The following is a 27,689-nucleotide window of genomic DNA, read 5'->3' as shown; positions in this document are numbered from 1 at the left end:
ATTGGCTGAAGGTCAGTTAACTCTTGAACTGGGTTGTTGCTGACTGATTTCCCATAACAGAGAAGCACTTACCTGGGAGAGTCCTTTCTATGTGTGTCATAGACTAATTAATATGTATTATTTATCACCCCTTAACACTCACATCTGCACAGATGAGAAAACTGAAGTCTCAGAAAGGGCAAGTAACTTGCCCAAGGTCCCCCACATTGGTAGATAGCGGCAGAGATGGAATTAGAACTCAGGTCAATGTTTTATATATTAACCAAGTTGTTCCCCACAAACCCAGTTTTAGTCAATTAGTGGGACAATTAATTTTGACTAATTAGTCAATTAATGGGAATCAGAAGTTTAAATGACAGTCTTGTTTCTTTCTGCCTACATATCTCTTAGCATTTAAAAAATTCCTGGGAGTTGCCTTATGTACCTGGGGATACTTTTTTGTACTGTGTATCCATGGGTTTATGAGTTTTTTTTTTTTTTTAATGTCAGGAGTAGGAAGAAAACACAGCTGATACTTCCCTAAATACTTTTTCCCCTCTCCGTAGGCACAGATTAAGCAATCACTTGCCAGATTTCATCATTATGATGAATGTAAACTCGACAGTTTACAGGAAGCTTATCGTTCCTTCCCATTCCAGAAACCGTGTGATACTTTCCCTCGCTACTTGTTGCAAACAGCTTAGTCAAGTTGTCCGTGATTGTAGTCACCATCTTTCCTTCAGGCCATATATACTGCACATCCTGCAAGTCAGCTCATAATAGAGCCTTTGATTGGAGTTGGTGTTGACTTGGCAATATTTACTAAGAACAGGTAAGTGATGCACAGGTATGTTTAGGAAATGGAAGGCTCTTACCTGTCTGAAATGTTTGCAAAGAAACATTGTGGGTTTGTCACCAGTTGTGGGTTCTGGCCGGCATAAGTCCCACCGAGATGGAATGAATTACTCGAGATTCTGTGGAAAAAGTCAAGAGAGCGAGAGGGAGTTGGGAGCCAACTTCACGAACCTCTCAAATGCTCCCACATTTACTGTGTACAATCAAAGGAGAAATTACTAACAGTTGTGTGATGGAATGCAAGAATTTAGGGAAAGACAGGGTAGGATCGAGATTGTAGAGTCTGGCTCAAGGTCAGAAGACCCTTTATGTTTTGGTAAATCATGTTCGTGTTGGCACCAGTGAGTCTTACAGTTTATCAGGGCGGAATGTATGAGAAGCAGCTGCTTAACAACGTTTTTCTTGGACTCAGGCGGCTGTGCCTGTCTTAGGTTGCCCCCCTCTGGGGATCTTACCCATCATTGGCTAACCAGCCTTCTCACCTCTGAGTTTGCAGCTTTTTATAACTTGTTTACCATTCCAGCCCAAGACTCCTTTGGGGGCCTACAGTTTATCCCTAGGGAAGTCATGAGAAGAAGGGAACAAGATACATTCTTAGAGCTATGTTAAAGCAGACCACCAGACCAGCCACTTCCTTGTTTTGGGGATAGAAGACTATCTAACAGCAGGCACGCCCAGCGTTTATAGCCGAGGGCCTGGGTTGTTGCTTTGTAACAAGCAGAGTGCTATCTAAAACCTCAACTATGCAAGCAAGGCAGTTACTAAGCACATTTGCTCTTCTTTAAGGAGACAAGCGGCTGGGGTCTGTTACAATTTGTTAACCCAATCATGGGCTCCCACAAAACATGGACCACTACGCACATCATAGCTCCATATTTCTAATGGCGCAAACTGTGGTCTTAGCATTATCTAAACTACTTCTTTTCAAAAGGTAATCTAGGGGACTGAACTCCTCTCTATTTGGACACTTACGTAGTTTGTGGTATAGCCTACACTCTTCTTTGTCACCTCTGGCTCCTTTTCAGAGGTTAATAACACATATTATGCATTTAGTTTGCTGAGATAAACTGATGACAGAGAACCGTCTTTTAATGTAAGGTTAAGTACATGTTCTAGGATGAGGAAGACAGATTTATATCCCTGATTTTCCACTGACTAGCTTTGTGATCTTGGGCAAGTCAATAATTCTAAACATTATTTTTCTTTTCCCATCAGGTAGGAAGAATAGTAAAACCTCCCACATGTAGCTATTGTGAGGATTACATATAACTCATGTCAAGCATTTACAGTGCCTGGTAAGACATCAACACATCTTAATTATTGTTTTCTTCTGTCTACTTCTACCTGTATCTTTTTCCTTTCCTTTAATCCTTCCCAGACTGTGCTGTTCCTTGTCTTTTTATTTCTGTCATATCTGTCCCTTTTTCTTTTATGCCTCTTTCTCTTATCAGCTCTTCTGTTATCCTACCCACAAGTCCAAGCATTTCTTTATCTTATGCATGAGGCATCAATGAGTCACCACCTCTAGGGGAGAGAGCTCCACACCTTGAAAAAAAAGGGCACAGTAAGTAGTACCTGTGTTCCAACCTGATGCCTTAATCTTTAAGTCAGGAATGTGCTCCAAAAATGCAAACTTGAAGTTCTGGGAACAGACACTGAGATTCACTGTGAGCACAAAGAGCCACCGAACAGGAGAATACCCCATGTGGCAGAACCCCTCCCAACTTCCTAGCAACTATTTGGACTTTAAAAAGATCTGGCCGCACTGTTGGCTGGCTAGAGAGGCCTCGCCGAGGTGAAGAGGTTCCTGTGTGTGTGTCCTGCAGGAAGTGCCATAGGGGCTTGGTGGTGTAAGGAATGAAACCCAGCGAGAACTCACTGGAGGCTTCCTAGGGACAAGCTGGGAAAGCCCCATGTCAGAAGGATGGGACCACGTGGCAGGAGATGAGGGCAAAGGTCTCTAGGTACAGGTACAGGAAGCACCTAGGACTCTCATTATGTAACTGTGCAGTCGGGTGGGGCTTCTGAGAGACTGGACATAGCTCTGGAATTACGGCTGTAATAGCGGCTGCTGTTGATTAAACTGAAATCTTAAAAAAAAAAAAAAGCCTAACTTTATTTTTCAAATACAAAATTTAGGAAAAAATTTTGTTAAAATTTAAAGAAAAAAGTAGCTTCCCTTTCCCCCAAAGCAGCCACAGTCCCACCACCAAAAGACAGCCACCATCAATATTTTGATATATTTACTTTTAGCCCCTTGTAAATGTAGCTATAAAATATAGTTGCCATCAGATTGTTTGTAATATATTCATTTTCGTACTCTGACATTAAAAGTAAAATATGCTCATTCAAAACACTGGAAAGAATAGAAAAATATAAAGGAGGGAGGAATCACTATAATTTTTGTCACTAAGAGGAGACTTACTAAGACTTTGTGTCATTTATCTCCAACCCTTTTTGTGCATTTTTATAAATTTGGTGTGGATTATACTGTACTGCAATTTTGGTCCCATTTTTTTTTTTTTGGTTAACTTTATATCATACCCATTTCCCCAAGGGCATTCAGAACACTGTCCCTACCCTTAAAGATGCTTCTGGTCCCACTGGAAAAATGGATGTGGACCCAAGAGCAGTGGAGCAGTGCAGCAGAGAGCACAGAGGCAGAGCAGATGCACAAGGCAGAATACAGTTTTGGAATAAACATAAAATGGCTCTACTTGCAATTAACACTCTTGCTACTGATTATATACAGTCATTTTAGCATTTTTAAAGTCTTAAAAGTTATTGCCTAAATTCTTTTAAAATGCATTATCATTAACAAATTTTTATAACTGTAAGAGCAATAGGTGAACATAGTAAAATACTAGAACTGTGCCAAAAGATATGTATTTAAGAGGCATTTAACTGTTTCCCATCCTAGAACCCCTGGTCACTAATTTCTGCTGTGTTATTCTAGAAACATACACTATATCTTTTCTTTCTTTTTTTTTTAACACAAAGGAGAATATATTTAACCAGTGTTCTCTACATTATTTTTTTTAGCTTAGAAAATGTTGGTTTCATTCCATATCAGCAAGCATAGATCTATCTTACATCTTTAAACAGATGCATATTTGTCCATTGAATGAATGTACTATAATTTATTTGTCTAATATCCAGCAGCCTAGTGAGGGACATCTAGTTGTTTCCAATTAATTTTGTCCCAGCGTGCAAAATATTTTATTGTATCTTTTGTTACAAGCTTTTCTTTCCATAGTGTTATGGCCTGAATTGTGTTCTGTTCAAATTCATACGTTGAAGGCCTAACCCTTAGTATATGAGAATGTGACTGTATTTGGAGATGGGATCTTTAAAGATGTGATTAAGTTAAATGAGGTGGTTAGGGTGGACCTTAATACAGTCTTACTGGTGTCCTTATCCCAAAAGGAGATTAGGACATAGACACCAGACACACACAGGCACAGAGAAAAGGCCATGTGAGGACACTGCAAGAAGGTGGCCATCTGTAAGCCAAGAAGAGAGGCGTTAGAAGAAATCAAATCTGCTGACACCTTGGTGTTGGACTTCCAGAACTGTGAGAAATGAGATCTTGTTCTTTACGTCTGTGATATTTTGTTATGACAGCCCCAGCAAACTAACACACACAGCGACGCTTCTATAATTATATAGTAAAAACCAATGGGGAAGTAGAATTCATTGTTTAAATTAAAAGAAAGAAAGTAAAAAGTATGGGGCAAAATGCAGGCCTATATATATTTCATTTTCTTAGGTCCATGTGGGTATAAAGTATCCGAAAGGAAAATAAAAAAAGAAACGTAGCATCTGGCATCAAATTTCAGTTCAGCGGCTATCTTTTCTTTTAATAAGGCCATCATCCCTGCTAAAAGCTTTACTCCTAAATCCACCTAGCCTGCCGCTGCACTTGCTGATTGGCTGTTTTGGCTGACGGTAAGGATCAGCTCTGGTACTGAGTCAGGACCGGGACACCAGCTGTTGGGGATAGCAACATCTTTTCACTGCTTGCTTTCACAGCTAACAATGACAGGGAGAAGAGCTGTCACGTACTCAGCTAAAGAGAGTTAAATATAAATGTCTCGGAACTGACTTTCCCTGACCAATACCACTTTCCACGGCCCTCAAAACTAGGGTTGGGAGATACCAGTAAAGAGGCCTAGTGTCATCATATATTTAGATCCCCAGGGAATGATCTGGCATTTTGTTTCTACCCTGCTAGCACGCTGTTTTTCACAGAGAATGAGAGCAGGAAAGAAGGAATTGCCGGCCCACCAGGCACTATGCAATGTGGATTTTTCACTGTTCTGTTCGTATGCCTTAACCAGTCTCCTTGTTACCCACAGCTAGATGTCTGTCAGAATTCCTTTGCTGTTATACACCAGAAGAAATCATAAAGGCACGATTAAAATGACAACCTTGGCCTTGGTAACAGCTCCTCACCTGCTGTAGTTGCGGGCACCCATAAAGACGATACTACACCCATCAGTGTCGCCTTTCTGGGGCTAAAGTTTAATGTAAATCAATCACTTATTCTGGATAGATCAGGTGATTAATTATTACCTTCCTCAGTATATGGAGCAAACGTTAATAGCTTCTTCTGAAGGGAAGAATGACCCCCAGGACTTTTTTTTTTTTATTACTTTATTCCTATCATTTTGTCATCTCAAATTCCCTGAAATGGCCAGAGTCCAAAGTGGCTGTTACTACTGTTCAGCTGACCACACAGTTTCAAATTCTTGGTCACAGTGAAACTGTGTGTGGATGGAGTTTTTGTTGTTGTTGTTGTTAAACATCTACTTAAGGGACACTGGTGAACGACATGGACACAAATAGCTATTGGGAAATAAAACATGGTGTATTAAAAGTTAGTTAAAATGAGGAAATTACAGAATGCCACGAATGTCCTTAATTCCTTCTTTTTTTTTTTTACTTAAAAATTTATTTTGGGGGGAGGTAATTAGGTTTATTTATTTACTTATTTTCACGGGGGTACTGGGGATTGAATCCAGGACCTCATGCATGCTAAGCATGCATTTTACCACTGAGCTATGCCCTCCCCCCTTATTCCTTCTTTCTTTTTTCAACAAATACTGAGTGCTAAGTTTAAGTATGATAGGCATTGTTCAACCACTGAGGCTAAAACGATGTGCATGTTCTCTTGGAGCTCATTGCTCTGTATAGCTGGTTCTGAGGTCTAGATCGCCATTCCAAGACAGCTGGAGTGGCAGATCAGAATGAAGTAAAGAAATAGAGGGGAAACAAGGAAACATCCTCTGGGGGATATTTAAAGTTATAGAGGCAAAGCCACAGTGAAACAGCAGTTTAAAAATAAAGGAAAAAGGGAAAGAGGATGAGAGAGAAAGACACATATCAAAATTTTATCTCTATTCTAGTACTTAACAGGAATACTATTATTCCTGTTTCTAGGGCAGACTGTGTATAAACCATCATCTGAATCCCACACAACTAACACTGCACCTGGGAGGGTGTTACCAGACCTAGATTCATATGGCCTGATTACTCACTAATTTGTGGGATGCCAGGCAATTACCAGAATGCCTTTAAGACTTGATTCTCCTACAGGACGACCTCACAGAGTTATTTAATAATGACAGTTTACAGACAGTACTCACTAGGTGCTAGGTACTATTATAAATAATCCAAATGTATGAACTATCTTAATCCTTGTAACAATCCTGTGAAGTAGGTATTGGCCTTCACTCAGACTTAAAACAAAACACCATAGACTAGGTGGCTTATAAACAGCTGAAATGTATTTGTCATGGTCGTAGAGGTTAGAAGTCCAAGATCAGAGTGTCAGCATGGTGAGGGCCAGACTGTTGATTTCTCCTTATGTCCTCACATGGGAAAGAGTGGAAGGGAGGCACATTCTTTTGGGATTCTTATAAAGGCACCAATCCATTATTAGGGTTTTACTTTCATGACCTCATGATCCTAATGATCTCCCAAAGGCCAACCTCCTAATAACATCACATGGGGGGGTAAGGTTTCAACATATGAATTTTAGGGGGGACACAAGCACTTAGTTCCTAGAAGTATTAACCCCATTTTATGTATGAGGAAACTGAGGCACAGAGAAGTCACGAAGCTTGCACGAGGTCATACATGTAGTGTCTGGCAAACCAGGAGTCCAACTTCATCTCCAATCTGTGCTTTTAAACGCTGCTCATACAGCTGCCAATAAATGGCACATAGTAAGATTAGAAATATACCAGTGCGTTCTTCTTACCTCCTACTCCATCACTGAAAATTTATTGAACCTCTATGTTTTCATGGAAATGTGATAGATATTAGGGATATAAGGGGTGAACAGAATCTATATGGTTTTTGCTCCTCTGGAGTTTATCGTTATTAAGCAAATAATATAACCCTTCCCGGGTTCTCAGTCTTCCCTGTTCTCTCTCATTTCTGTGTGTCCATTAATCCTCCAACCAACCAGTCCAGGCTTGATCCAGATCATCAGAGCCCATAACAGTATCTTCCTAGGTGTCTGGAGGCTGGGGCAGGGACCAGATGACCTGTGAGGAAGAGACACACTAACCTTTCTCTTGGCAGTGACCTTGTTTAAGTCTGCTCGGCTTAAAATGGAGGGTTGTGTACCGAGGTTCTTTTCCCGCACTATTTTTCTGTGATTACTCATCCTCCCCAGCACCTACGGCCTTTCTGAGACTCCTGACCCGGCGTCCCTGTGCTGGGGGTACATTTTTCCCGCCTACCCATCCCCAGGAGCCATCTTCCCCTCCTTGGAGTCTCCAGAATTCCACGCGGCCCTTCCCCCTCGCCCGCCCGCGAGGAGATGCGTGGTTCCCGCCCAGCCCTCAGCACCAGGCTCCGCGCCCGCCCCGAGCCCGGGGGCCGCCATTGTCTGGTCCTGTCACGCGTCCCCGTGTTCCCTGCGCGTTGCAAGCTCTTGGATCGCCCAGTCCTGGTTCCCACAGTCGCCGGGGCGCCTGACCAGCGGGCGAGGAGGTCGGCGCTCGGGCCCGCGTCCACCTCTGGCACGGAGAATGGCTGGGAGGCGAAAGCGGCTCGGGGGGACCCACGGCGAAGTCGCCCAGGCGAACAGGGAAGCCCGGCCTGCGGCGGCGCTCAGGCAGCGCTCTCGGCCGCCTCGGCTTCAAGGCCTGGTTGGCGTAGCGGCCGCGAGACACGCTGACAGCGCCCCTAAAACGACACCCCCTCCCCGCGGATAATGTTTTATGTTGTGAAACATAACAAGGAAGCAAACAGGGAAAAGAACTGGCTTCTTTTTCCGGCGCATGAGGAGGACGAGGAACGAGAAAACTGGATGTGGGAGGTGAAAGCGCAAGCCTCTGCCGCGCGCCGGTCACGTGGGCCGTGGGGACCGCATGGCGGCGGCTCGCGCGCCCCCGCGTCCGGGCTGGTCCGGCAGCCCGGGCGCGCGCGCCGACGGGGCGGGCGCATGCGCAGGGGGGCGCGCCGCCTCTGCCCCGCGGCGAGGGTGTCTATGGAGAGGCGGCGGCCGCTGCTGCTGAGGCGGAGGCAGTGGCGATGGCGCCGTTCCCCGAAGAAGTGGATGTCTTCACCGCCCCACACTGGCGGATGAAGCAGCTGGTGGGGCTCTACTGCGACAAGGTAACGGTGTGCGGGGCCTCTGGCTCCGGACAGCGGGGAGGAGCGAGCCGGGTCCCTGGGCGGCAGGGCCTGCGCCGCGCCCGCAGCCCCCGGGGGCCGCGCCGCGCGAATTGCTGCCTGCGCAGCTGTCAGCTCCGCGCTCGCTCCTCCGCACCTTCCCCGGGAGCCCGCGTCCCCGCCGGGCGGGCGGCTTTGGACGTGCCCTCGGGGCTCGCGGCGCGGCCCCTTCCCGGTGGCGTCCTACTGGCCAAGGGCCTGGCAGCCCGCCGCCCTCGGGCGGGCTCCCCGCGGCCCCGCCCGGCCTCCCGCCCCAGGCCTCCCCACGCCTCTGCCCCCAGAGGAGAGGGGCTCCTCCACACCCCACCGGCCTTCGGGGACCCCGGGCCGGTCACCTCGGTGGCTTCCTTTCCGCTTGGGGCAGGTCGTTTTTACAGTTGCCCCCGCCTCCTGCATCAGCACTGCCCCCGCCCTCCCCCTGGCCTGTTTTGGGGCTCCCCGAGTCTGTACTCACACCCATCCATCCTTCTAAACCTCTGGCTTGCTGCCTGGCCCAACAGGCAGCTTCTCCTAACTGCTCTCTGCCTATTTTACGCCCCAGCTTTTTCACTGGTTTGATTTGGGAAAAAAACTCAGGTCTCTTGAGAACCCTCACTCTTCATTTGCGATTATCTTTTCTTTGCAAATTGTATTGTCTGGAGCCTTTACTCGATGTAGATTTTGTTACAACGCAGCTCTTCTCTGTTGGAATTCTTTACTGGACTCCAATGAAAGGGGCCTCCGAAAAAGTTGGTTTAACTGCGAGAACCTTTTTGCACCCTTAATTGGCGCAGCATAAGCTGAAAAAGCACTTTTGTGGAGATAGTTTAGGGCCTTAGTTTAGGGCCTTTTTGCTAATGATTTAAAAACATTTCTGTCAAAAATTTATGTTGGGGGAAGTCCATATACGGATATCCTGAGAACTTTGGGCAATTCTGTTTCATGTAGAAGTGAACCAAGCGAAAAACAAAGTACTCTTTATTAAGCATAGAAATCAACTTTGGTGAACTTTCAGAAATTACATAGCATTAAGGAGAATCACTGTTGAGAGAAAAGAGATGTACTTGCAGCCCAGTGAGGTCTGGGTTGGAGGATGCCCAAAGTCTTCAGTGCTAGGCCACACTTAACAAGCACCCACAACCGTCTTTTCCCTGTCTCCATTTTGAAGATTAAAAACACCCGGTTCAGATATAGGTTTAAATACCAGGGCAGTCTAGGACAGTGGTTCTCAACTTTGCTCATGAGAGTCATCCGAAAGCTGTTAAAATCAGGGCCTCTGAGGGAGGGACCCAGGCATCCAGTGTAATTTAAAGCTCCCCAGGTTAGTCCAGTGTGCGGCCAAAAGGGAGAAACAACAAATGGGTAAGCCGTGTAACTCTGGATTTTTGACTTCACTTACTATATAGCATTTTCATCTGTTCTGGCTTTTGGACTTAGTTATTCTGATAATATGTTTTAATTGCAGGAGAAAAATTGCAGGAAAAAAATGGGAAGGTGTTTTACTTTCTCAAATTGAGAAGGGAAAGTTAAAGAGGAGTAATAGAATCCGAGGTCCTTTCTTCAGTTCAGAGAGGTAGTCCAAGGATCACCCAAAATTGTTAGGAAAATTTTGGTGCCTGTGTACGTTTTTCTAGGGGGTCTGTGACTTTCAGTAGATTTCCAAACGATTGTGACTTGATTCTCCCAAAATAGTTAAGAATCATAACTTGACTTAGTTACACGCTAGCCTGACCAGCCCTATTTAAAAAATTTGAAGAAGTCAGGTACTAATTGTGTGTGCCATTACCTGGTGATTGAAAATGTTAGATCATATTTTGAAAATACAGTGCCATTTTTAAAAACAACATCTGAGTCAAATAAGTTTCTTTTCAGGAGTTAAATGTCTGCTCTTGAAATAACTAAGAAAGCATTTTCAGTTTGCCATAACCTAAGCTAAAATTATCACATAATTTGAATTAATTAGATGTAGTAAATGAGATTGTTGTGTATGTTTATCAAGATTAAAAGTCCAGTTTTCTGAACTGTGAATCAGAGGCCAAGGTGAGTTAGGGAAAAAAAAAACTGCATAGGAATTCTATATCCAGATTTCTTCCTGATACTAATAGTTGGTGGAAATCTCTCCTGGGACAGCCTTTGGGAGATAGTGGGGAAAAAACGTATTTCATGATGGCTGAATTGTCTTAAAGGACTATTTGTTTTTATTCATTGGTCATCTTAGTTTTTGCCTTTGTCATCTTTTGGTTGTACAGACAATAGATACTGAACCCAAGCAGCATGTAGTAAAACTTTACAAAATGTGTTATTTCACTATGTTCTAAATGTTGACTCTGAATGCCCAGTTATTATAAAGATGTCAGTTTTATTTCCAGTATTGACTTTTTCAAGTACAATATATTTTAGAAACATCCATTTATTAGCATCAATTCAGTTATTTACGTGCTTCGTGCTACGATTAGTTTACTAAGAATAATTTATTCTGAAGTTGTAGGCCATTTTAAATATGCTATATAATACCTAATTTAATAGTTTGCTCATGGATTCCCCCTTACATTTATAAAACGTTTTATGGAAAGAGTTTTCAGACAACAGTCCTTTGAGGTAGGTAAAGGCAGGGGTATTTCTGCTTTATAGCTGGGTATTTGTAGGCCTTGGTTAGCTAGACCAAGTTGACATAAGCAGTGCTGGACCCGGATGGCACCCCACGTCAGGATCATGATTCCTAGCTTAATTTTCTTTGTATGAAACCAGAGTAGTTTCTGACAGAATTTTTCTTGTTGACAATCTGTTGTTCACTGACCTTCCAACTTGGGATGGTTTTTAGGGAATATTTACATTGGATGACATCCTTTTTCCAGCTTATTTCAATTCCTCAGTTTTTCCTCAAATCCTCAAAACTTAACATTCTGCTAGTGAGTGTGGAGTTTCTCCTGTCAGTTGGCGCTGTAGTAGCTTGTATTGGTGGTGTGAAATGTCGTTCCTATTCTTAAGGAGTTTACAATTTTAACATTTGTGCTAGGATGGAAATCTAAATGCCGTATGGTGGGAGCGAAGGGAAGTACGTGGTCAGATCTACGTTAAAGCGTCAGAAGTAGTCTTAACAGTGTGTTTGAACTCATTTCTCGAAACAAAGTAGGTGGTGGTTTTAAGGATGTGCTTAGTACAGAGATTCCCAGACTTATACATAAACCACTTATACAGAGTTCAAGGGCTGGAGGCTTTATCGAGTGCCCAAGTTTTTCAGGTAAGAATATTAACAGTGCCACCTGCTTTACCATTTTATAAAAATAGAACATTTATGACCAAAACCCTAGAGAGGAAATAGGCTGAGAATAATTTGAATAGATTATTTTCAAAAAATTGAATGAATATAGGTTTATGAAGAATTCATTTAGTTTTCCTGTTTCTTTGCATACCTGTAAAAACTGTTATTGACTAGCATTGAGAGAGTTGATTTATTGGAGAGAATGCTGAATTGAGAGCTAGGAGAGGAAGGGAAAGGGAATTTAATGAGTTCTTACTACGTGCTTATTTATTTCTTTTAATCCTCACAAGAGTGCTGTGTGGCAAGTATTATCTCTGATTTACAGAGGAGACAGACTTAGTGGTTAACTAACTTACCTAACTCACTCACCTAGTAATTAGGGGAGCCTGAATTTTAATCTTTAGGATTTTTTCTCTTTCTGAAGCTCCTGTTTTTTGCATTACGTTAATGGTTCTGCTGCTTATTACTAGCTGTATGATTTTATGCAAAACATTTCACCTGTGGATCATGGTTTTTTCTGTCTGTAAATTAAAGCTAGTTTGAGCATATCAGTTTTAAGGTTTTCTTCATTGAGTGTAAATCTCCCTTGATGAAATGAAAGCACTGGCTGAGAAGACAAAAAAATAAAAACTTGTTTGTGGTAATAGTAGTTGAATTTTTGTTATGTTTTTTCCTGTCTGTTTTTGAACTTAATATTTAGTCTTCAAGTGACACATAACTTTTCAAATCAGTTTGAAGCCATGCTGTAGGTATGATTTTAAGTTGCAGAATGTCTGAGACAGAAAGTCAGTTTACAGATTCTTTTAAAATATAGGAAGTAGCATGTTACTGTTTTTGAGTATACGTTTCCTGTTGTACATAGGTTCTTTGTTGAATTAGCCAGGCATCAGAGGATACAAGCTTATAGGTCACTTAGGAACTTTTATATCCTACTGTAGAACAATATTTTTCAAAGTGTGCTTTATTGCCTATTTGTGGGTCATGGAATTAATTTTATGGGTCAGAAATAGCATTAAAAGTGAAATGGAAAAGTAAATAATAGAATACATCATGGATTAGGGAGGGAAATACTGTTTCCTGAAATTTGTTAGAAGTGTTGTGATGTGTATGTGTCTGGGTTGTGCTGTATTTCATACTAAAGGTCATGGTTAAACATGCTTGAAAAAACACTTCTTTAGAGCAGCATTTCTCAACTGCAGCACTGTTGACATTTTGGGCCAGATGACTCTTTGCTGTGAGGGCTGTCCCGTGCATTTTAGGGTGTTTAGCGGATCCCTGCCATTCACCCACTAAGATGTCAGTAGCACGTCTACAGTGGCAACAATTAAGAGACAAACAATTAAAAAAAAACGATTCATATGAACAGATTTTTTTAAAAGTTAAATTGTATATGCTCAGGTTATTCTTTTCACTGCTAAATTTACTGACTTTAGGTACCTAGTTAAAAACAGTTGTTGAACTGGAGAAAAACTGAGTAGGGTAAGGACTTCTAGTGATAGTTTTATTTGGGCTAGATATAGAAATAACAGAAAAGCCTAAGTAGACTTATATAGGTTACGTTCTGTGTTCTTTAAACATATTAATTTATTCAATCATCACAAGAACTTTATGAAGTAGTTTTATTAGTCTTATTTTACAGATAAGAAGCTGAGTGAGGTACAGAGTAACTTAGTGACTTGCTGGCAGAGATGGATTCACACCCCAGCAGTCTGGCTCCAAAGTCAGCATTTTTAACCACTCTGCCGGGTTGACTCTGTGTATAACATAGAGTCCTTTTGTCTGTCTAATTTGGTTCTCAGTCTGTAGCATGAACCTGGTCTTTGCCTTAACTTGTTATTAAATCTGAAAGATTTTCTAATAGTCCGGTGAGAATATTTATAAAACTTCTTACATGTCTTTTAAGATGTTATTTTCCATAACTCACTGAGAGCATTATTTACTTTTTTGCCATGCTTTTGTTTTTAAAAATTTTATAGCTATTATTAATACTTTCAAAATCTATCTTTTATTTCCACTAAGACTTATTTTTATTTTTTTTTTAAATAAAATGACACATAATAGTATTTCCTGAGATGAGCCACTAGGGAATTTTGTTGTGATTTTTGTGTGGCATTTCTTAAGATAACATTTGCAGCATCGGTTTAACCAAATCTGTCTTGTCGTTGTTTTTGTGTGGCTCAGGAGCTAAGACTATTTTTTACATTTTTAAGTAGTTTGAAAAAAATCAAAACAATAATATATTATGACATGTGAAAATTATATGAAATTAAAATTTTAAATAAAATTTCATTTATACTCATTCATATGACTACTTTTGTGCTACAACAGCTGAATTAAATAGTTGCTACAGACAGTATGCCCCACAAAACGTAAAATACTTAGTATCTGGCCCTTTACAGAAAAAGTTGCCAATCCCTATTCTAGATAATTTACTTACTGTGGTTCCTATTCATTGTCCTGTCTCCAGTCACTAGAATGTGAGCTCCATAAAGGCAGAGATGTCTGTTTTGTTCACAGAAGTATACCAAGTACCAGAAACAGTGCCTGGCTCATAATAGCTGCTCATTAAATAGTTGAATGGAGTAAAAAAATGCATTAATTTATAAAAATGAATGACTAATTTTCAAAATAATGATAGCTAATATTTATTAAACACCAATTCATTTTAATCTCACAGCAGCCATGTGAAGTACCAGTGGTGTTATTCCCATTTAACACCAAGAAGAAACTAAGACATTTAGGGAGAAAAGTAACTTACCCAGGGTTACACAGCTAAATAAATACTAGGACTGGAACCTAACCTTAGAGAATTTGGCTCTAGGTCTGGCTTTCTATAAATAACTCTTAATACCTAATCCATACTGCCTTATACAGAAAATGCTTATCTATCATATATTATGTATTATATACTATTATATGTAGTAGAATAGTTTTGCTTTTGGAGTTTGTCTTTTTGATACTTTGTCACGAGCCTACTATTCCTACCTGGAACAGACAGGCAGTTAAGACAGGTTAGACTCTGCTTCATTTTAGAAATCCTAGATCAGACTTTGCAGAGCAGTCTAGGAAGTTGGTGTTAGTAGCTTCTCCTCCATTTACTGTCTCTTGTTTTTTAACCTAATCAGATTTTCCCTCTTAAAATGAATTTTGAAACTGGAATTGACATAATAGAAGGTAGATTTAATGTGGCAGTGGAGGTAATTGGAAGGTTTGGGTTTACTTTGAACTTCAACTTGAATCGAGCTTCTTGATAATATGTATGCTTTAAACATGAGAATTTTATTTGACATTAAATGTAAAAAGTAAAAGTTACATCAGAATAGTCATTTTCTCTTGTTGAATAGTAGAATTAAGGAAGATGACACTGTATGTATTTCTTTATATTTTCGTTGAGTTTTGTCTTTCCTTCAGGTGCGTTTGCTGTCTCATGGCCTGATGTGCCAGGTTTCACGTTGTACTGTTGCAGTGCTTCCACACCAAAAAAGTACACGACTCCTTATATAAACTGCCAAGTGTTTATCCTGGTTTTCTTTAAAAAAAAAAATTACTCCCCTGAAATTATCTAGTAATATTCTAATAGCTCAATGTTTTATAATTATTTTCTGAACAGATCAGATGCATCTTGATATTAATATTTAAACAAACTATAATAGAATGTTTCTGAATTTTTTACATTGTAAAAATAGTGTAGTAGCATAAAGTACATTTTAAACAGAGGAAAAAGCACATCACATTATCCTAACATAACTCTTTTAATGTTTACCTACAACTCTATGGAGTGTCTATATTTAGAATACAGATAATGGAATTTTAGATTTTTGATGGAGTCTGGTTTAATCCCTTTTATATAAAGAAACCATGCTATTTGTTGGTGCATATGTTCCTTCCTTCAGAATTCAAACCAGCATTCCTGGCCTGGGGCCCTTTTTATTATACCATCATAACTTCTTAGTTTATGAATTTCCTTCCCTACTTTAACCAATTGTAAGGGAGATATTTTGCTATATACAAAACTAAATAGGAATGCATTTGAATATTTCTTACTGGTGCATATTTACATGTACTTATTATGCCTTTCTTTTTAAATTTTTATTCAGCTTTCTAAAACCAACTTCTCCAACAACAACGATTTCCGTGCTCTTCTGCAGTCTCTGTATGCTACTTTTAAGGAGTTCAAAATGCATGAGCAGATTGAAAACGAATACATTATTGGTTTGCTTCAGCAACGCAGCCAGACCATTTATAATGTGCATTCTGACAATAAACTCTCTGAGATGCTTAGCCTCTTTGAAAAGGGTTTGAAGAATGTTAAGGTGAGTTGCATGAATAAGTATTTATCAGAACTTTTGCTATCTTCTGATATGTCATTGGCAAAACTTGTTAGCATTTTCTAGTAAATGATGTTATGTTAAAGAAAGAAAAATTACTCTGATACTTGTTAAAGACGGCAGGGAAGACTTTATTAAAGGGATTACTGCAGTGGGGTTTTGCAGAGAGAGATGGGCTTAACTGTGAATATAACAAGGACAAGTGGGGATTTATAGCCAGAAAGCAGGGTGAGGGTCAGGAAACTTGCTAATAGGAAGCATCAAGGCTGGGAGATTCTTGCAAGACTGACTTGCTGCCTCTTGTGGAAGGCAGACCAAGGTGGTAAGATACTCAGAGCAGGTAGATACTGAGGGTTATCAGATGACGAGTTTGGGGAGGTTGATAGACTGGTTAGGATGATTTTTTGCTAAAACTGGACCAAGTGGGCCAAGGACAGAGCTCAAGGTTAGGGCCTACTTGACAGAAAGACTCAGTGGAGCCTCACTGAGTTTTGATGAGAATCTTTATCAGTTACCTCTTTGTTACTCTATACAAAATTTAATCATGAATGCTACTCCCCAAATCTTAAAGGTGTTGTTCTAAGTTGAAATTTTAATTACTTAAAATTTTTTAATTTCTGATAACATTTGCTGAACTCTTAAAAGAAAGTGGTAATAAATGCAGTTACTGGTGACTAAAGGTAAAATTGTTACTTAGAATGAACATAGTTTAGGATACTAATGTAGAAAAATTTTCCTATTAATTGTATTTACATATTATGGGCTATTTGAAGTTTGATCTTCGTTTGTCCTGTTTGGCTTGGTGAAGCATAGATGTAAGTTGCAACTCTCTCAAACCACCACACACTTTTAATTTACAGATTTGTGTTCAAGAAAGACTGTTCTGCATCAGGGAAGAGGATGGACTGAAGGAAGGAAAAGACTCAAGCAGGAATATTGTTATAAAAAATTATTGTAGTCTCTGGAAGAATACAAAATAGCTACTTGGTGGGGAGTTGGGAGATTGAGTAGGGATAGGCTGATGGGAGGGAAGATGGTATTGGGAGATTCACTTTTCATTAAATACTCCTTTCTGCTCTTTGAATTTTATAACATGTTCACGTATTATCTAGTCAGTAAAATGATTAAAATCTGAACTAAAGTAATGACTAGTAGAGAGTGGGGAGGGGACAGACTTGAGAATAATGTAGGATATAACATTGATAGAAAGCAGTGCTTGTCTGTAAAGGGGAGAGGAATGGAGAATGAGAAAGGAAATAGAGTTGAGCCAGACTTTCTACGGAATATGAAAGAGGCTGGGGGAATAAAAAGATCCATAATGAACAGGTTGGGTTGGAACTGCCTGTGCAGTCCAGGTGGACGTTTACTAATAGGAGGAGGCATAGTTGGGCTTTAAGGTTAGAATAGTAGTTCGGAAAGCAAAATTGATACTTATTAGCATGTAAGTGGCAATAGAGACCACTTGGTTATGCTTAGGGAAAACGTGTCAAATCCTAAGAGACTAGGACATTGGATAGGCTATCGGGAAGCAGCTGAGTACATTAGTTCAAGAAGGAAGAGACTAGAGAGGACTCAGCAGGAATAAAATACTCCCATATTAAAAAGTTTTATTATTTTGTTAATTTTCCACACGTATTCAGTTGAGAGGGCTGATAGAGGAGCGGTGGATAAGTTACAGGGAGATATGATCTTAGTTTGTATGAGGAAGAACTTTTCAGCTGTTATCCACAGTTAGTCATTTTTGAAGTGTATATGGTCTTCTGAAGGATAATGTAACAGGTATTCTTAATTGTTTAGTGGAGGAGACACCAGGTGACCTTAAAGGGATTCTGTAATGATATAGTCCAGTAGGCCTTTAAGGGCTGCTCAGAAGTATAAGAAAACTGACACACAGAATTGTGTAAATACATACATTAGAAGTCAATGGAAGCTTTGAGCAGATACTTTTTATGACATTTTTTAAAAGTATGAGATCACATTACTGAAGGAGTTCAAGTTTCCTTTAAAAGATGTTTTAAGGACATCATTTATACTTAGAAAAGTGCAGAGACCACTTTGCTGTTTGCTAGTCTAATGTTTTTCCTGAGGTTTCATGTTACATTTTAAACTGAATTCCTAGGACCAGATACAGTATAAATAATGAACCAATTTTTTTTACTCAAAAATTTTATTTTTTATTGGAGTGTAATTGATTTACAATGTTAGTCTCAGGTGTACAGTAAAGCAGTTCAGTTATACATATAAACATATATATCTGTATCTATTATATTTATATATAGCTATTTGTCTTCAGATATTTTTCCATTATAGCTTATCGGCATTTTTATAGAATACAGTTTTTTTGTTTGTTTGCAGAATGAATATGAGCAGTTAAATTATGCAAAACAGCTGAAAGAAAGATTGGAGGCTTTTACAAGAGATTTTCTTCCTCACATGAAAGAGGAAGAGGAGGTAAGCATAATTCTTCCCCTTGTGATTTTGATTTATGAAATTAAAAAAATGTTATTTCGCCTTTGATTCTTCAAAATAATGTATAGGAAAATGGACTTCTAGTTCATTTTAGGAAATGAAGAAAAACCCAAGGAAAAAGAGTTCATTTTGTCCCCTTAGAGAGTTTGTTGCTTTCCATTGAATGAGTGATTTAATTCATTTACTCAACAAATACTTATTATGTTGTTATGTGGATGGCACTGTTAATAACTTTTTATGCAATCCTACTGTCTTTTCTGAACCTTTAGAAGATTCTTTAAACTTTTTTCTGTTTTATTTCTTTTTTTAAAGATTCTTTAAACTTTTTAATGTTTTCCTGTATTTTCATATTAAGTTTAAAGAATTTTTAGTGGTTTTTTTAGGAGTAGATTTTTGTAATTAAGTGGTGGTGTTAAATTTATCAGCCTTACGCCTAGTGCACACGTATTAGGATATCACTGAATGGATTAGCAAAACATTTTCTCATTCTCTTCTTTCTCTAAAGTGGGATGAATATCAGGGTGAGGAATAGAGAAAATATTTTATGAGAAACTTGATTCTTGTTCAGCTGGAAATCAGTTATTATAGTGATTCTCAGTATAATAAGGCTTCACCTTGTAATCAGATTGCTATTTAGAAAAATCTCCTTTTAAGCCCTTTCCAGACCAGTTAAATCAGGTGAGAGATATTGACATGGGTACAGTTTAAAGGCTCCCCAGGTCATTATAATATGCAAATATGCAACAGGCATTGAAACTACCGAGTTACTAGAGCAGTGTTTCTTAACCTGTGATGTATGTCAACATTATGAAACAACAACAAAAAGCCCTTGGCTCTACCTCTTAAGATTCTAATTCTGTCAGAGGTCGGGACTAAACATCTATTTCAGAGAAGAAATCTCCCAGATAATTTTGAATAGTTGAAGGTCTTAGTAGAGCTCTGACTTTCATGATTCCAATATACTGAATACCATTCTCATGTGATGTAGAGGCCCGGTTTAGATAGAGGTCAATTGCAGTAGCAGAAGGCAGTTAACGGACCTAAATGTCCGACCATACAGAGTGATTGAGAGTGTATGACAGGCTCTGTACAGGAAGACCTTCTGGTTTGGATGCTTTTAAATTGTTAAGGGATTGACTTACTAACTGGAGAAGCCACAGAAAGAAGGATCTTGGTGGTGTTCTCTGCAGTTTTGGATAAGCTAACTTAGTGATAACAACTAAATCTTTATGTCTTGCACTTAATGTGGGCATTTGACCACACTCGAGCCACTAATAATTTAAAAAGTGTACAGTGCAACAGAACCAGTTAAGCATATTTCCTGATGAGTATTTTGTTTAATTTAGGTTTTTCAGCCCATGTTAATGGAATATTTTACCTATGAAGAGCTTAAGGATATTAAAAAGAAAGTGATTGCACAGCACTGCTCTCAGAAGGACGCCGCAGAGCTCCTCAGAGGCCTCAGCCTATGGAATCAAGCTGAGGAGCGACAGAAGTTCTTTAAATATTCTGTGGATGAAAAATCAGATACAGGTGAGAGTCGTATGTTTAGATAGCCAGGAACTTACTCATTCCAAGGCCATTTACTTCTTGTTGATAAGAACTTTATATTTTGTTTGAAGGATAATTTAAGCCATTTGTTTCCAAGTGTAGTAAATTTAATTGATAGTAGTTTCTATTTTAGAATTTAATGTTGTCTGATCATTTAGCACCTCCTATACTTGGACCATGTGCTGTATAGTGTTTCTTAAAGAAGTTTAATATGCATCATAATAGTAATAATCATTATTTTGATAGATGATAGTATCAATATTATTTATATAAACATGTAATACAAATTTTTTAGCCAGTCAAAATTATTGAGAACTACCATATGTAGAGCACTTTTGCAGTGTCATCCTATTTTCTGAACTCCATTGACCACAGTGGCTGTTTCTGTCCTTCCTTGTTTTTCTCATCAGTTTTCAAATTTATTTAATGCTTATAGTTTTATTTCCATCGTTCCATGTGTCATTCTCTTGGTTTAGATCCAGTAATATGCAGTGGAGTGAGTATGAGAGGCGTAGTTTTTCTGTGTATAGTCACTTTGAGAAAACAAATGACAAATGCAAATAAAATATGCCTGCTTTTTTTCTTAATAGACTACTTCCTCATTTTTAGTCTAATTTATCTTTGATAACTTTGCCTTTTAAATTGACATCCTTAAATCTTTTGCTTTTGCTAGATGAGCAGTAGCAATGACATTCCTGTTAAAATTACTTGAAAGTCTTTGGAATCAGTACTTTTATTTTTATTTAACAAAGTAGATGAGATGCATGTTGAAGCAAAGCTGTTTTTATATGTTAAGCTGTATAATTAAATCCATAAAGCTTGTGTGCTTCACTCTGAAATGCAGCTTGTGTCTTAGACACCAAGCCAAGACCTATCGTGTCTGGTTTAATTTGAGTTATAACATGGGATTTAAAAGCATCACACATTTAATTTTCCCACTCCTTCAAAGTAAATTATAGCTGTATTATGTTTAAAATATTTGCCATTTGAAAGGGTTGATTTAAAGTAATTTGATCATAGCGTTACTATATTAAAATTGCTTTGTGAAGACAAATCCAGTATATAAGTTACTCAAATTTTTAGTTCCTTAATAATGAATCTTTAAATATTCTTTATTGTACACCTCATTTGCACTTTTCCTTCAGAAAATTGCTTCTGAAATAATACGTTACAGGATATTGGATATCCAGTGAGTGTTTTCAATAATAGTTATTGACAAAAGATTCCTGATACATGTACACCAGCATTAGAAATATTTACATTACATTGTCTCAGCTGACTCAGGTGGGGGATAATTAGGTTAAGACACGAAAAGGTTAAAAGAGGTCAGACTTCACAGAGCTCTTATGTGAAATGTGAAAATAAAAGAGGGAACACAAGGAAGATACTGACAGAAGTTGTAATGCATGAATGGAAAGTGTGTGAGATTTGTGCGTGTCATTAAAAATGCCTTGGAGATCTCATACCCTGGCCGACTCTGCACTTGCTGACTTAAAGCTGTATAACCTGCTGGGTTCCTTTTTCAAATGATGCCTCTCATGCTACAAAGCGAGTATTGTTTTCCTGTGACGCCTTTGTAAGAGGAAGTCAATTCTGTGTTCATTATTGTAGCTCCTGCTGATGAAGTATGATTTGGGCTGTGATAGTTTAACCCTCCAGGTTCTTACCAAGTTTAACATCTCCATGTTACCTCTAATCCATGTTATTTCCTTTTCACATCTTGCAAGCAGGAAGAAGTGGACTTTAGGCACTGGATTTTATTTGTAGAAATGTGATTGTAATTTCTTACTACATTTGCTCTGTATAGCCTTTAATGTTAAAGTTTTTCTTTTTTATTTCAGAAGCAGAAGTGTCAGAACAATCCACAGGTATAACCCATCTTCCTCCTGAGGTAATGCTGTCAATTTTCAGTTATCTTAATCCTCAAGAATTATGTCGATGCAGTCAAGTAAGCACTAAGTGGTCTCAGCTGGCAAAGACTGGATCACTTTGGAAACATCTTTACCCTGTTCATTGGGCCAGAGGTAGGTAAATGGGATGTTTAGTTTGTTTTAAAAATATTTCAGTCAATTTTTTTTAAATAAATACATACGGACATTCATAAGCAAGGCCAGAGAGGGGGACTCTTGAGAGGTTGACTAGTAAGTAGGTTTCATAGTTAGATTATGTGTCTTTGTGTGCATTTTTAGGAAGCTAGCCATGCTGAAGTATTCAGGGTGAATTATGTGATATGTGCAATTTCTTTTAAAAATAATTGGGGAAGGAATGAAAATAATTGGCAAAATGTTGATAATCATTGAAGATAATGTGATGAATACGTGGGTATTTATTATGCCACTTGTTTAATGCTACTTATTTCTACTTTTGACTATGTTTGGAATATTCCATCACAGAAAGTTAAAAATACAATTAATAGGTTGTTAGAACAGCTTTAAGTAATTCAATTATTTTAAAAATACAAAATAAATTTTATAAAATTTAAAGGTGAGACATTGTGTCTCCATTTTGGTAGTGGCTCAAGATAGTGGAGTCTGTTTTTGTCTTTAGCATATTTTTTGTGATTAGTGATGCCTCATTCTATAAATTACAATTTTATATAATTTCATTGTGGTAAGTTAGTTTTACATGTAAACACTTAAAGAAAATTTTTTTTTCATGAGCATATAATGCAGTCACGGGATAAATAAAGCTGATACAGCATGTATTTTTCTGTCACTGAATTAAAATAGTTTTTCTAGGTGAGTACCTCAAAATTCATGTAAATGTTCTTTTTAGTTTTCTATAATTTGTCACTTTGACATGGACATATTTATTTCCCACATAATTAAGCTATGAGTCTGATTTTAAAAAGTTTTATTTTTTATATCAATATATGGCACTTTTAAAATACACTTTTGTTAGATATTTAATGTTTTTTGCATGAAGATGTTTGGAGTGTTGGGTAGATTTATATGAGCTGAATTATTAGAATTATTATCTCATGTGGAATAAGTTTTCCTATTGTATGATAAAATATTAAGTGAAAAGTCAAATAAGGTAAATATGGATATATCAAATACTTTTTTGTTTAGCTGTATTTTTGATTATGAAGAATGAATTTTTAGGAAGTAATACATAATTGGACACTATTTGAAATGATCAAATGTGATAATGCTGTGCTAGACATCTGTGAGGTTAACCAGATCTTAAATACGCTTTTTTTCCCCTGTTTTTAATATGCTTAAGAAGTTCCAGTAAAAATGGTTTTAATTCAGTTAATTTATGGTATTTGTGTTCAATGGTTCTCAATCACAATTGATTTTACCCTCTCCAAGGGATGTTTGAAATGTCTGTGGGTGCATTTTTGTTTGTCCCATCTTGGGGGGCTATGCTGGCATCCAGTGGGTGGAGGCCAGGGTTACTGCTAAACACCCTACAACGCGCAGGAGAGCTCTCCACAACAGGGAGCTGCTCAGCTCAGAACATCAGTGGTGGTAAGGCTGAGAAACCCTAAGGTAAATGTAATGTTAGGGGTTAGGTAAATTAATTCTGCATTGTCGCTTACTTCACAATCGTGTAATTTAATTGCAGTATATTCTCCAGGATCTTTAAATTATGGTTTAACTTTACCTTAATCTTTCCCTTGACTTCTGTTCCCACCTATTTCTGAATTGCTGGCTGATTCACTACAGAGCAGGAAGTCTTGCTTCCTTTTGTTTATTAGCTACTATCGTGATGGGGGTGTTGCTGGACCCAGTGTGAAGCCACAGTAGGGGAAGAAGATGGGGTTGTATTCAGTTATTTCTAAAATTGCATGTTAAGACTGGTAATTATTTTTCATAGTTCTTTTTGGCATGTCTGAAATTGAATTCTGTGTTTTTAAGTGTAATTTTTTAAAGCCACAATTGAATATTTCTAGCAATATTGGCCTATTGCCTGGGGCTCATGTATGCAGAGGTTTTTGTTATAAATAGATAATTTTTTTGTCATGGTAGCCAGCATACTCTTATTTTGTCCCTCTTATTTATTTGTTGTGTAGGTGACTGGTACAGTGGTCCTGCAACTGAACTGGATACTGAACCTGACGAGGAGTGGGTGAAAAATAGGAAAGATGAAAGTCGTGCTTTTCAGGAGTGGGATGAAGATGCGGACATAGACGAATCCGGTGAGCTTTGTTTAGAGTTAAAATTATTACATGGTGCTTTATTAATTAATGTGACATGTAACAGTTACTTAGGTGTTCCGGTTTATGTATTTTGTGTTTCTAAAGAAACTGGTGTTTTTAACCCTATTACTTTTTAAACTTTGAAGGAATAATAAGCATATTTAAAGTTTTGTTTGAAGTATTTTTAAAAAATACACAGGGTTGTTTCCCATATGTTTTAATATTTATTTAGACACTAAAAAAATCAGAAAATGACAGCTGGTTTTCCTTATTGGAATAATATACATTCATTTTAGTGCTCTGCAGTTTGCAATGTGTTTTTAGGGCCATTTCAGCTGATTAGTACTGTTATATTGAGTCATACTGTGGCCCAGAGGGAGGAACATGAAGCTGTTGAATCTGTTCATTTATTTGTAAACAGTCACGCCACTTGCCTCACGTGGTTGTTAGTATAGAACTAAGTATAGTTAGTATAGAACTAAGAAGTAATGTACATGGAAATTCCTTGTAAATGGTAAGAAGTTATATAAACTAGTGTAGCCATTCACTAAGCACTGTGAGAGAATTCAAGGGCGAATAAGACTATTCCTGCCCTCAAAGAACTCAGCAAACAGGAGAATTTAGAATACATGATTCTTAATCAAGGTACGTACTGGAAAGTCCTGTAATAGAGGTGCAGTAAGATGCTATTTGGGAATATGGAGGAGAAAGGTATAAATTCTGTTTTAGATACTGTTCTATATAATAATTAGTAAAAGATGGTGAAATAATAAAAAAAATGAATGAATAAGATACTCTGCTACTTGGTAAAATTGAACCTGTAGGGATTTTTTGTTTGTAAGCTGCCTACTTACAGTAAGCTGGTCTGGCAAAAGAACTAAACATGTGGAAAGTAAGGACTATAAATACAAAGATTATTCTATCAGCAGCAAGTTTATTTTTATGAAATAAAGGTGCCACAGCTTTGTATAGTTTTAAATGTTTGGAGGGTACCATGTAAGAAAGAGGTCTGTTCTAGTTTAATTTGGTGATTTGCTTGCACTGTGGCAGGCACTTTCTGGGCATGAGATTAATAGTGAACAAAATGGAAAAAAAATCCTTGGCCTTGTTTAGCATAAAATTTGGAGAGGGTAGGCAAACAGCAAACACAGGAAAAATATATATATTGTATTAGATAGTGTCATCTGCTGTGGAGAAAAATAAAGAAGGAAATAAATGTGTCAGGAAATCTCTTCTAGCTCTGTGTCCCTTTCATCTATGTAAAATCATGAATGACAGCTTTTATTATGGTTCATTTTCCTTTTGATATCCTATATTTTGTTGAAAAACTTATACTTGAAGAATATTAAGTAGTCAGTTTTTTTACAAAATTTTTTCAGTACTTGAAACTGGAGGTTTTTTTTTCCTTCTCCCTACTAGTTAGCTTGATGAGAAAATACTCTCAACTTTTTTTTTTTTTTTTTTAACCCTTTGTCTCTTTTTAGTTGTTGTCAGACCTGTTCAACTTTAAGTCCTGGAGAATGAGACCTTGACCACTTAACTTACTTCACGTATATAAGGGAGTTAAAGGAGAGCAAAAAGTATTGCGTATTTAATGATTTGGTGATTCCTTGAGTAGCCTAGCTGTAATTAGTATATTCTTAGACTTTTGAATTCATTTTACAGAAGAGTCTGCAGAGGAATCGATTGCTATCAGCATTGCACAGATGGAGAAACGTTTACTCCATGGCTTAATTCATAATGTTCTACCGTATGTTGGTACTTCCGTGAAAACTTTAGTATTAGCATACAGCTCTGCAGTTTCCAGCAAAATGGTATGTATAAATTAGCACTAGTTTGGGTATTAAGAAAAAGTAGCAATGACCTACATTTGGCTTGCTTATTCCTAAGTTTAATTAAGGAAAAAAAAATAACAATTTACCCATGAGAGTACCTTATCATGGGTAGGGATACACTGTTAATTTTTATATTTTTCATGTTAATTCTCATAGTAATCTTGGTATATAGATATCATTGTCTACACATTGTAGAAAAGGAAACAGAGACTAAGAGAGGTTAAATCATTTATTTAGTTTCACAGATTATATTAAGTGATGAAACCCAGTTTTATATGATTCTTTATAATATGTAAGACATGGTAAGATGGGCAACTGAGAATAAATCACTGCTTTATAAAAGACTATCTTGTGACATTCTACATCAGCATCTCCTTGGGTATTCCTTCAAAATATAAATTTCCTGGATCTAATCTTACAATTAGTAAAATAGATTCACTGGGACTTAATCATATAATATATATTTGTAATGCAGAATCAGAGTGATGTTTTACATGCAGAAAAGCTTGAGAACCACTGGATTAATATTATGTCTCTTGTCTAAAACTAAAAGGCTACAGATCTTCATAGTGACTTTTTTCCTTCCTAGGTTAGGCAGATTTTAGAGCTTTGTCCTAACCTGGAGCATCTGGATCTTACCCAAACTGACATTTCAGATTCTGCATTTGACAGGTTAGTTATTTTTGAATATTTATATTTAATGATCTCTAACTGTGAATCAATAGAATCGTTCCTGTAATTTTTCATTTGCATAATTTGAGTTTAATTATACTATGGTTTTTTACTATCAGATTTCAATCATGTTATGTCAGTAACTTGATAGCACCCTCCAGTTCTTTGCCTCTTGTCCATAGATCCCAGCTGATCCAAAACTCGTGTATCATTGTCATCTTTATAATCTTGTGCTCTGCCTAGGCCTTTTAAAAAAATTTCTTTTGAAGTATAGTCAGTTACAATGTGTCAGTCTTTGGTGTACAGTACAATGTCCCAGTCATGCACATACATACATATATTCGTGTTCATATTCTTTTTCATTAAAGGTTATTACAAGATACTGAATATAGTTCCCTGTGCTATGCAGAAGAAATTTTTTTTTAATCTATTTTTATGTCTAGTCTGCCTAGGCTTTTAAGCCTTGCTGTGCAGCCATGTAGATTGGCGCAGTTAGGCTCCGAGTACCATTTGGCAAAGCTCCCTCTTAAACTGTTCATAATTAGTCTGAAATTCTAACACTTTCTTTAAGCCACACTCTTCACAACTTTGTTTCTTCTTACTGTACCTTACCTTGCTCTTTCCCACCTCTTCCTGTTTTAGCGGGAGTGATGTACTCATCTCTGGCTAAGGCTAATTCTCTCCCAATTCCTAGAGCTTATTTCTTCTGGATCTTACTCCACTAATTATTATATTCTTTCTTTCATGTGTGTACGGCCTTTCCTCTACTGGTTACTTTTCAGGATGATAAGCAGTCTCTCCCTTCCATACCCTTCTCCTCTCCTACCCTTCCATTAGGTTAGCGATACTCTTAGTTCCTAATTACTCTTACTGTCTTTTCATATCCCTAACATGTAAAATAGTGCCTGACAATAGATATTCAGTAA

The 27,689-nt window shown here is 38.0% G+C and overlaps 1 protein-coding gene across 2 annotated transcripts in view; it reads left to right on the top strand.

Annotated features, from left to right (window-relative positions):
* Positions 1–8,240: 8,240 nt before the first annotated feature.
* FBXL5 (F-box and leucine rich repeat protein 5) overlaps positions 8,241–27,689 on the top strand; it is a 40,622-nt gene continuing 21,173 nt past the window's right edge. The window contains exons 1-8 of one of the 2 annotated variants that reach the window (XM_032494348.1): positions 8,241–8,466; positions 15,862–16,077; positions 18,448–18,543; positions 19,908–20,094; positions 21,954–22,136; positions 24,131–24,256; positions 25,922–26,070; positions 26,681–26,763. In XM_032494348.1, coding sequence (XP_032350239.1) covers positions 8,383–8,466; positions 15,862–16,077; positions 18,448–18,543; positions 19,908–20,094; positions 21,954–22,136; positions 24,131–24,256; positions 25,922–26,070; positions 26,681–26,763 — 1,124 coding nt within the window. In that variant the 5' untranslated portion in view covers positions 8,241–8,382. The remainder of the gene's footprint in view (positions 8,467–15,861; positions 16,078–18,447; positions 18,544–19,907; positions 20,095–21,953; positions 22,137–24,130; positions 24,257–25,921; positions 26,071–26,680; positions 26,764–27,689) is intronic. The other variant, XM_032494340.1, reaches the window with a different exon arrangement.

This window comes from Camelus ferus, chromosome 2 (genome assembly GCF_009834535.1).
Source record: "Camelus ferus isolate YT-003-E chromosome 2, BCGSAC_Cfer_1.0, whole genome shotgun sequence".
NCBI lineage: Eukaryota > Metazoa > Chordata > Mammalia > Artiodactyla > Camelidae > Camelus > Camelus ferus.
Note: the sequence above shows the minus strand (reverse complement) of the source record. Positions and strands in the feature narration are given on the sequence as shown.